Source organism: Rutilus rutilus (genome assembly GCF_951802725.1).
Source record: "Rutilus rutilus genome assembly, chromosome: 8".
Lineage (NCBI taxonomy): Eukaryota > Metazoa > Chordata > Actinopteri > Cypriniformes > Leuciscidae > Rutilus > Rutilus rutilus.
The window spans coordinates 17,950,737-17,961,932 of record NC_140222.1 but is presented as its reverse complement, the minus strand read 5'-3'; the positions used below and the strand labels follow the sequence as shown (position 1 = coordinate 17,961,932).

The 11,196-nt window shown below is 35.9% G+C and overlaps 1 protein-coding gene across 2 annotated transcripts; it reads left to right on the top strand.

The window, feature by feature from the left end:
* The first annotated feature begins 268 nt into the window (after positions 1-268).
* LOC311294595 (uncharacterized protein) lies at positions 269-9,812 on the top strand. 2 transcript variants are annotated; one of them, XM_084415548.1, is made up of 5 exons: positions 269-782; positions 4,409-4,743; positions 5,696-6,031; positions 7,000-7,062; positions 9,695-9,806. In XM_084415548.1, exons 2-5 carry the CDS (start codon positions 4,455-4,457, stop codon positions 9,784-9,786), a joined length of 780 nt encoding a protein of 259 aa, XP_084271674.1. In that variant the 5' UTR covers positions 269-782; positions 4,409-4,454; the 3' UTR covers positions 9,787-9,806. The 2 variants fall into 2 exon arrangements, with proteins under 2 accessions (XP_084271674.1, XP_084271675.1); XM_084415549.1 differs by lacking the exon at positions 7,000-7,062 and having other exon boundaries at positions 9,695-9,812.
* Positions 9,813-11,196: the final 1,384 nt, after the last annotated feature.

Below are 11,196 nucleotides of genomic sequence, written 5' to 3'. Positions count from 1 at the left end.
ACTTCACTGTTATTCTCTGTATTGTTGCCAAATTCAGATCACATCACTGCTGTCCTGTTGGTTATACAATTGTATTGCATTTATCCAAACAAAGTGTTGTTATATAGCCTAACCAGCAAGACAGCAGTAAGAATGTGTGATCTGAATTTGGTAACAATATAGACAATTATGTGTAGTTTTTTAAAAAAATTTGTAGTAGGCTACACTTTTCGGGTTTTGCACTTTGCAGACGGTCCCTTCGTATCTGTCTCTCAGCCTGCGTATAGAGATCAATGTATTTTGTCCACTGCGCGAAGGAAAGCTCGTTTGGAGGAAAACATAGGTTGTAGCTGCTTGTGTACGTTACTACGATTGAAAAGAGGTGTTATTTGTGTAGTAACAACGTTTAGTTCACGAGTTATTGAACGCGGAAGTCCGAATGTGCGAATATAAAACCAACTTTACCTAAGTCACATAGTTCTCAGTTTTAACGTGGGAATCGGGAGTTTGCCGGCCGCGACAGAGGAGTCTGTGGCTCGTCTTCAGAGAGAGCGCGCCCGCGCTCCGGAGGACGATATCCCGTGGCAACTAGAGGAGTCGTCGTTGGCCCATATTCAGAGGGCGCGCAGCAACGCACAGGAGGAAGATTTCCTGAGATTTCTTCAGTTCTGAGTCCCTTATGGTTCCAAACTGAATTCAGGTACCTTTGTGTGAGTTTGTTTTTCCCGCTCAGGAGAGTGAAGAGTCCAGTTTGTTGTTTCAAAGGCCACCACGTACCCCAGCATCGTCTCAGGCCTGCAACGGTGTGTGGGGGGACTAACTGTTGTGTGTGTGGGCCCACAGTGTTTCGTTTTCATTCATATGTTGTTATTCAGTGTACTTAAAAACTGTGATTTTTGACCATTTCATCTATAGTGAAAGTGTGACAGACTCATTCATTAATTTTGACACATAATATATTGCATATTCTGTGTGATATTGAGTCAATTGTTGATTTGAGATAAAATGTGACTGTGTGAATTAATCATAGGCTACTGTTAATTTGTTTAAATTTAACTTTTTTATTTTATACAAATTAAATCCCTTACATTTTGTTACTTTCAAAGAGTTTTATTCTTTCAAAAGAGTTTATACCAGACAGTTTAAGCATAAGTGAGTATAGATTTTTATTATAATTTTCTACAGGAAAATTAATTCATTTAGTGACACCAGAGGGGCCTAACTTCAACATCTGTAGGCGTATCATTAATGAATCTGGAGAGATGTCCTACTTAATTACAAGAAAGACAGGTAGGGGGCGCTATATATGAGCATAAATAATTACTTTTTAAGGCAGTTAGAAAGCATGCCATGCAAGAAAACTGCAATTACAGCAGCCCGGACAATGCCGATGAGCGGGCTGACACTACTAGTGATAACACTAATGTTAGCTCGTCTGCGTCTCCGCTGTCTGACGCGGTTGCGTAGATTACAGCCGATATCTCTAAGCTCATTGGCGAAAAGATGGATCCTATATCGCTGCTGCTACAAATGCATTGTGCTGAACTAGATGGGCATGAAAAGCAGATAACTGAGGCGGAAACCAGGATATCTGTGGAGGACGTTACTCTGATCAAGGCTAAACTACGATCTTTAGAAAACACAACATGGGTGAACGTGCTGAGGACCTCGAAAACAGAGAAGGAAGAATATCCGCATCGCTGGGCTACCTGAGGGCGTGGGAGTTGACAACCCTACGCGATTCTTCGAGTCATGGCTTCCTAAGACTCTTTGCGTTGCTTCGAAAGCTGGCCGTATGAAGATAGAGAGAGTGCACAGCTCACTTGCTCCTAAATCCTCCTCTACGCAGTGACCACAACCTATCTTGGTAAGGTTTCATAACTTCCAAGACAAGCAACGGGTGCTAAATGCTGTGCAGGAGCTGGGGAATTAAAGATTCCGTTCTTCGCAAGAGTAAGATGTTTGGCGGAGTCAAGAAACGCCTAAAATCCCTCGGTATGGAATAGAGGCAAATCTACCCTGCTCTTTTCAAGGTAAATTTCCGTGGCTGCTGGTAACACTTGATCGACCAACTCGCTTCACAGGCTTTCCAGATAATTGATACTCGTTGGAGTACAAAATTCTGAGAACTTCAATGAGACTTTGAGACATGCTGACTGAATATCTTTATTGTTCTGTTTAAGTTATGCGGGCATTAATGACGGCACCGCTTGACGCTCTGATTGTGTAGTTCTTTAGTTACTTCCTTTTGTCGTTAGGGAAGCTCTTCTTTGCTGGTGCTCTCGTTAGGCAATGGGAGGTAAAGTGTGTACTTTTGTCAATGTTCAATAATTCAAAGTTTTTCTTTACTTTTTCTGTTAGTTATTCACTTTATGTTTCTTTTTTTTGGCTCACCACTTACTTGTCTGGCTGTCGTTCATACACACTGAACAAAATTATAAACGCAACACTTGTTTTTGCCCCTATTTTTCATGAGCTGAACTCAAAGATCTAAGACTTTTTCTATGTACACACAAAAGGCCTATTTCTCTCAAATATTGTTCACAAATCTGTCTGAATCTGTGTTAGTGAGCACTTCTCCTCTGCTGAGATAATCTATCCACCTCACAGGTGTGGGATATCAAGATGCTGATTAAACAGCATGATTATTTGCACAGGTGTGCCTTAGGCTGGCCACAATAAAAGGCCACTCTAAACGACACGTGTCGCCCCGCCTTAATGTGTCACTCCGTCCCAATCGTCCAGACTGCACTCTGGGGTTATTCCCAGTGGGGGAAAATGAAACAGACCAAAAATCAACATTGATCCAATGTTTGTCTTTTTCAACACTGAAAAGCATTGAAATATCAACATTGATCCAATATTATTTAGGATTGAATTTTCAATCTCAACCAAAATTATGATTCTGATGGAATTTCAACATTGAATCAATGTCACCTTGCTATCTGGGTCGTTATTAAACACAATAACATTCATCCAGATTAATTTGTACATGTCCTTCTTCACTTTTGCAATTGTTTGCTTCACGTTTTTCAAGATATAGACAAGTTTTTAAAGCATATGGATATATGTTCGGTAAAAATTAATTCAAAACAGCATTTACAAATTTGCATCCTGACACAAAAACATTTGAGATTAATCTCGGATTTTGTTTGCTTGATGGAAATTTAAACGTTGAATGATAATGATAATGACTTTTTAAGGTCTCTAACAGGGATGGAGAGAAGAAGCAAAGAAGGTTTAATTCTATTTAAAGTAATCTGAGTTAATTTTTAAGAATATTTACGTTTTTACCAAAACAATCTCGCAGTGCCTTCAAAGTATTAAATTTTTTATCAGTTCTTGCATTACTTTGGAATCAAACTGATTACCTTGCTTTTATGGATTAGATTATACATTTTTCACAATGCAAATTTGCACAAAGGATTTAAAAAGCTATAACAATTACATATTTTACGAATTCAGTTTTGTCTGAAACATTTTTTCTATAATAATAAGTTTAAGTTTATTTTAAATAGCTGTTATTTTTATTATATTAGGATTTAAATATTTATTTGTTGTTATTATTATTATGAGTATTTTACCTTCCTTGGCTGTCGGCGTAACAAGGGTTGACGGGGAAAAAATACTATGAAAAACTTCACAAATCGAACAGGTCGAGATGATGGTGATATTAGTCTTCTAACTGTTGGAGCTAAAAATGCATTAGAAAGTAAAATGCCCTGTGAAAACTCAGAAGCGAAAGGAGTTGGATCTTAAGCAGGATTCTTTATTTGAGAACACGAGTTGTCGGTAGCTGTAGTCATCAAGTCTATCTAAGGGAACTTTACATGGTATCTTATAGGGATTCAATGGGCAGTCCTTAATGGTGCTGACAGTCCTTAAAAGTGTTGGCCTTAGAGATGACCACTAAATCGAACAATCTAAAAACAATACAGGCAATTAGCCCCAACTGAAGATTATGGTGATGAGAAAGGATGTAGGATCAGCAGATCTTAAACAGATTCTTAAATTTGTAATCCAACAGTAAAAAATGAGGATATGAGAAAACAGGTGCTTTTAATTGATTCTCTTTTAGTGATCAGTAATCACTGTTTTAAACAATGTTAACCGATCCAAAATTAGTGAAATCAACTGTATTGAAATTAAACAAAAACAAATAGTTCCTCAAAATCTGCATTTCACTTATTTTTAAATATTTCTCATTTGTATGTAGCTCATCCTCAGTTGCATAATGCATAATGCATAATGTCAGTTTCTCTCTTCACTTTGTCAAGACTGTTCTGTATTTAAAGCTGATTAAGTCAAATGGTGTTTGAAAAGACCAAACTGATCTCAGTTTCTATAGGTCTGTTCACTAACATTACCAGCAGTGTTTTTAGGTAATATGAGTTTAATATCTGAGAAACTGTTTCTGTTTGTTCTGCAGGAGTGTTTGGTGTTGAAGCAGATGAAGTGAAGTGAAGTCAGTGTCAATGATGGAGGGAGAATCTGTCACTCTAAACCCTGATCTTAGTGAAATACAGGGAATTCATCTGATAAAGTGGAGGTTTGGAGCATCAGGTCCAGTCATTGCTGAAACTGACGGAACTGAGATCTCATATCCCCATCACAGCGAGATATTCGGAGACAGAGTGCAGCTGGATCAACAGACTGGATCTCTGACCATCAACAACAGTAGAATCACAGACTCTGGACATTATCAACTAGAGATCATCCACAACAATGGGCCTTCATATATGACATTCAGTGTTACTGTCGATGGTGAGGACACGTTTATCATTTGAATAATTTAGATATTTTTGTTTTACATTTTTGTTTTATGAATTAAAATGATACTCAAAGTGCAACAAGCAAATATTAGTTATGTATGGATGCTTTCCGCATTTCCCAGGTTCTCGCAGAAGTCACACTTCTTTGGTAGTGAATGGAAACTACAATAAATATACATATATTTTTTTGTGTTTTCATTTGCTCCAAAAAAAAGAAAAAAAAAAAAGAAATCTTGGCTTTCTATGAAAGATTCAATGACTATGTATATTGGTCAGAAGAGAGAAATATGTCAAATTTGCTGTCACTGCCTCAGTCGTATAATGTTATAAATGTATCTTATTATTTTTTTTAATGAAAATATAAAAACATGGCTAAATTTACTATGTTAATAACTGTAAACACATAATCACAGTCTGTGAAAAGTATTGCAGCTATAACACATTATAAAATAATGTATTTTTATTATTATTATTTATATAAAAGTGTTTTCTAAATTATTAAATGTGAATGTAGCTCATCCTTAGATTCTAGATCCACCAACATGAGATTTTCTCTCATTGTTTCTGCTCTTTATTTAGTTGAACTTTTGTTTCCAGTCTCACAAAATCACAGTCATGGTCTGAATATCATTGTGACAGTGATTGGTCTGCAGTCGATCACATGACTGATATTCAGAAAAACATAATAGTGACTGTGACGCTGCTCGTCTTCTACAGTTTTAGAAAGAAATTCATAAGTTACTTAAATTCCACACACAGTTTGGCCAGGCAGATGCTTTTATTAGTTCCAAAACAAATCAAAACATGATCAATTATTTTATAAATGTAAGAAATGTATTTATTTATTATGTAGTAAACCTAGACAAACACTGATCTGATTTTCAGTTGTGCCAGTAACAGTGTTCAATATGTTTAATCTCTGTCTGTGAATATGTTTCTTGCAGACTCTCCACCTGACATTGATGTTGAAATGAAGAACGTAAGGAAGGGAGATTCTGTCACTCTTCAGACTGATGTTACTGAACCACATGGAGATGAGCTGATAGTGTGGAGGTTTGGAGATGAAGGAAAACTCATAGCTAAATGTGATATAGAAACCAAGAGCTCGCCATTATATAATGACATTGATGAGAGATTCAGAGACAGACTGAAGCTGGATCATCAGACTGGATCTCTGACTATCAATGACATCAGAAAAAAACAATCTGGACTTTATACAGTGATGATCTGCAGCAGCAGCAAACAGACGTTATACAAGAGATTCGCTGTTACCATCAGTGGTGAGTAACTCAAGTCTTATGAAATGTATTGTTTATCAGCATTCAGAGTGCAAAACTTGAACCCCAGACCTTTAATTTGCTAAAACAGCGTGTTATATGTCATATTGCATCACACTTATACCTACAAATAAATCTAAATACTGACTGTTGTCAAGCTTATGATAAAAATGCGTAGTGTTGCATTCTGTGTCTCTGCACTGCAAAAAATGTTTTCTTGTTTACAGTCCAAATATCTAAATATTATTACATCAAGATGCATTTATTAGATGAGTAAAATACCATAAGATATAATGTCTTGTTTTCTGGGGGAAAAAATCAAAATGATGTGAGTTTTTGCTTAAACCAAAATGATCTTGTTTCTGTTTGAATTAAGGTTGTTGTTTTTTTTGTTTTTTTTTAACCCCATTGGCAGATAATTTGGCAAAAACTTCATTTAGATTCCCCCCCCCCAGAAAACATTATATCTTATGATATTTTACTACTTTAGTAAATGCAGAGTTGGGGTTCAATCTTCAACTGGTTGGCAGGAGGTTGACAATCTTCAACTGGTTGGCCTGTCACTGACAGGTCATGTGACTTGTCAGTGGCTGCCTAGTTGCTGGCAGTCTTCCTTGGCAAGTTTCAGCAACCAGTGATTTTTGTCAGAGTTTGTGTTTTGTGTTCTATTGCTCTTCTGAATTTATTATTGTGCATCTGTTGATATGAACATGTTCTTTTATGTGATTGGTGCTTTAGAGAATTTTATCGTAATTAAAACTGGTTGCTTACTGTCACTGTCACAGCGTGTACAAATAACAAGGTCACATGAGACACAGCCATCTTTATATTCATAGTAATAAAATAGTGCAGTTACTATTATCTGCACCTTGACAACTCTAACTGCGGTAATGAAATTGTTGACAGGTGACAGCTTAAATTCCTGTAATCAGCAAGCTACTGTATGTAACTGTATGAATATGCTATTTCAGAGACTGCCACAGAGAGAGATACAATACACTTCGGTACTCATGTGAATGAAGAAGAGAGAATAGGTGAGGAGCAAATTATCTAACATAAATAGCTTGTTTTATTGTAGTAAATGCTGTGGAGTGGCACAGACATCATCAGTTGTCTGTTTATGGTTGTAGAAGAGTGTTAGTGTAGCTGAGGCTGAGCAGAAGGAAGGGGAAAGAGAAGATGAGGAAGATAGTGGCAGCAGGGATCCAGAGGAGGAGGATGCTGGAAAGAGCCGGAAATATAAAGGTTGTCATGATGAGCATCTGGCTGAGGAAAAGACAGATCAGAATGCTTTGGCAGAAGACTGTTTGGTAGAAGGTCCAGGATTATGGCCTGCAACTCTAAATAATGTGAAAAGAGACTTATTGTTAGCAAACTGGCTTGTGCAGGTGAAAAAAACTATCAGATGTGGAGCGGATTCTGTAGTGGACTGAGCCCAAGGTTTTAGGTCACAGCAGAAATATGTGAAGCATTTGCTCCTGTTCTGGTTCACATTCACACTATGACTGTCTTTATCATTACAGTATCAGATCTACACTCAGGTTATATAGTGCTGATGTTTATAGTGTGTGTTATAGATCAGACACATTCACACTAATGTCTGTCTTTATAATTACAGTATCAGATCTTCACTCAGGTTATATAGTGCTGATGTTTATAGTGTGTGTTATAGATCAGACACATTCACACTAATGTCTGTCTTTATCATTACAGTATCAGATCTACACTCAGGTTATATAGTGCTGATGTTTATAGTGTGTGTTATAGATCAGACACACTCACACTAATGTCTGTCTTTATCATTACAGTATCAGATCTTCACTCAGGTTATATAGTGCTGATGTTTATAGTGTGTGTTATCAGACACATTCACACTAATGTCTGTCTTTATCATTACAATATCAGATCTTCACTCAGGTTATATAGTGCTGATGTTTATAGTGTGTGTTATAGATCAGACACATTCACACTAATGACTGTCTTTATCATTACAGTATCAGATCTTCACTCAGGTTATATAGTGCTGATGTTTATAGTGTGTGTTATCAGACACATTCACACTAATGTCTGTCTTTATCATTACAATATCAGATCTACACTCAGGTTATATAGTGCTGATGTTTATAGTGTGTGTTATAGATCAGACACACTCACACTAATGTCTGTCTTTATCATTACAATATCAGATCTTCACTCAGGTTATATAGTGCTGATGTTTATAGTGTGTGTTATAGATCAGACACACTCACACTAATGTCTGTCTTTATCATTACAGTATCAGATCTACACTCAGGTTATATAGTGCTGATGTTTATAGTGTGTGTTATAGATCAGACACACTCACACTAATGTCTGTCTTTATCATTACAGTATCAGATCTTCACTCAGGTTATATAGTGCTGATGTTTATAGTGTGTGTTATCAGACACATTCACACTAATGTCTGTCTTTATCATTACAATATCAGATCTTCACTCAGGTTATATAGTGCTGATGTTTATAGTGTGTGTTATAGATCAGACACATTCACACTAATGACTGTCTTTATCATTACAGTATCAGATCTTCACTCAGGTTATATAGTGCTGATGTTTATAGTGTGTGTTATAGATCAGACACACTCACACTAATGTCTGTCTTTATCATTACAGTATCAGATCTACACTCAGGTTATATAGTGCTGATGTTTATAGTGTGTGTTATAGATCAGACACACTCACACTAATGTCTGTCTTTATCATTACAGTATCAGATCTTCACTCAGGTTATATAGTGCTGATGTTTATAGTGTGTGTTATCAGACACATTCACACTAATGTCTGTCTTTATCATTACAATATCAGATCTTCACTCAGGTTATATAGTGCTGATGTTTATAGTGTGTGTTATAGATCAGACACATTCACACTAATGACTGTCTTTATCATTACAGTATCAGATCTTCACTCAGGTTATATAGTGCTGATGTTTATAGTGTGTGTTATAGATCAGACACACTCACACTAATGTCTGTCTTTATCATTACAGTATCAGATCTACACTCAGGTTATATAGTGCTGATGTTTATAGTGTGTGTTATAGATCAGACACACTCACACTAATGTCTGTCTTTATCATTACAGTATCAGATCTTCACTCAGGTTATATAGTGCTGATGTTTATAGTGTGTGTTATCAGACACATTCACACTAATGTCTGTCTTTATCATTACAATATCAGATCTTCACTCAGGTTATATAGTGCTGATGTTTATAGTGTGTGTTATAGATCAGACACATTCACACTAATGACTGTCTTTATCATTACAGTATCAGATCTTCACTCAGGTTATATAGTGCTGATGTTTATAGTGTGTGTTATAGATCAGACACACTCACACTAATGTCTGTCTTTATCATTACAGTATCAGATCTACACTCAGGTTATATAGTGCTGATGTTTATAGTGTGTGTTATAGATCAGACACACTCACACTAATGTCTGTCTTTATCATTACAGTATCAGATCTTCACTCAGGTTATATAGTGCTGATGTTTATAGTGTGTGTTATCAGACACATTCACACTAATGTCTGTCTTTATCATTACAATATCAGATCTTCACTCAGGTTATATAGTGCTGATGTTTATAGTGTGTGTTAAGGTCTGTCTCTCTTTCTCATTACAGAACCAGTTCTGTCTTCAGGTGCTGTGGCAGGAATAGTTGCTCTTGTTGTTCTGTTGCTGGTGTTTTCAGTTGCAGCTGTTGGTGTGTTTTAAGTTCTCTAAATATGAAAGGCAAATGGGTAAGTATTGCAGTCAGCTAACACATTAAGAGAAAAATTAACTTTATTGATCTACAATAGTTAAAACTTTAAATCTATAATGTGATGAAGTGCCATGGTCAGTCACTTAAATCAGATTTTCTACCCCTTCTGATGTTTTTGCTTTGAACAGTATCTGAACCTCTTGACTATGCCTTCATAATTTCATGCATTAAATTGCTGCCTTGTGATTGGCTGATGATAATTTGCATCAATGGCTCGTTAGATATTTGCATCAATGAGCAAGTGTAACGAATATCGTGGCTACCTGAAATAATGTTAAAAATATATAAATTAACATTAAGCAAGAAATGTCTAATAAATGTTGTAAATTGTTACTGATAATTTAGAAAGTCATACATGATGAAGTGATTATTAGATGCACATGTGAAGAATCACACAGAATCTTCTCAGCATTACTGACATGTTCATCTGCAAACTCATTTACACTGTAATCTCCTCATTTCTATGTTTGTATCTGCAGCAGTGACAGATGAAGAGAAGGCCGTATTATATGGAATGCCAGACCTGACTTAATAATACCTGACTTTTGTTCCACATTTATTTATTCATTTATTTAGTTACGCATTTATTTATTTCCTCATTTATTTATTTTCACATTTATTTATGTATATAAGTTTTTGTCTACATTTATTTATTTATACATTTAATTATTTCCTCCTCTGTATGCTAATGAGGGGGGCGTGTTTTACCTCAGACATAGTAATCGAGCTCAGAGTGGCAGTGCTGAAGCTTCAAGGACACAGCGACACCCTGTGGTGTGAACGAAACGCAAGAGGTGTTTGGTAGAACCAGGCTAGAGGAGAATGCCTTTACTCTGCAATTACAATTGCATAAAAATCGTTATGAGATTATTATTTTTTTATATTACATTTTGAATATAGAAATATGAAATGATAGAATCGATGAAATTATACGTTTAAATATGAAACTAAAACAGCCAGTAGGTGGTGGCGTTAACAAGTGAGTCCAATCATTAATTCTGCCGATTCGTTAGAGTAAGATTGGTTCAGTAAGAAAACACCACGTGTTGCTTAGAGGCGCGGCGGTTCGGGGGAGTTTGGATTTTTATTTTTTTCTGAAGAAACTTTTTTTAATTTTTTAATTGGACATTTATTTAGTAATTTTTATATTTGCGAGGTGTTTTTTATTATTGAGAAATAAACAAATTTACAAACAAAATAGACATTGAACAAACAATATTAACAATTAATAATTCTGAAAAGGCAGACGTAGTTGCAAATTACAGCAAGTAACAGCAATGAAGTCTCAAATCATTTACAATCATGAAAGGCAAGGAAGAGAAAATAAATATATGAATAAAAAAATATAATTGAAATAACAG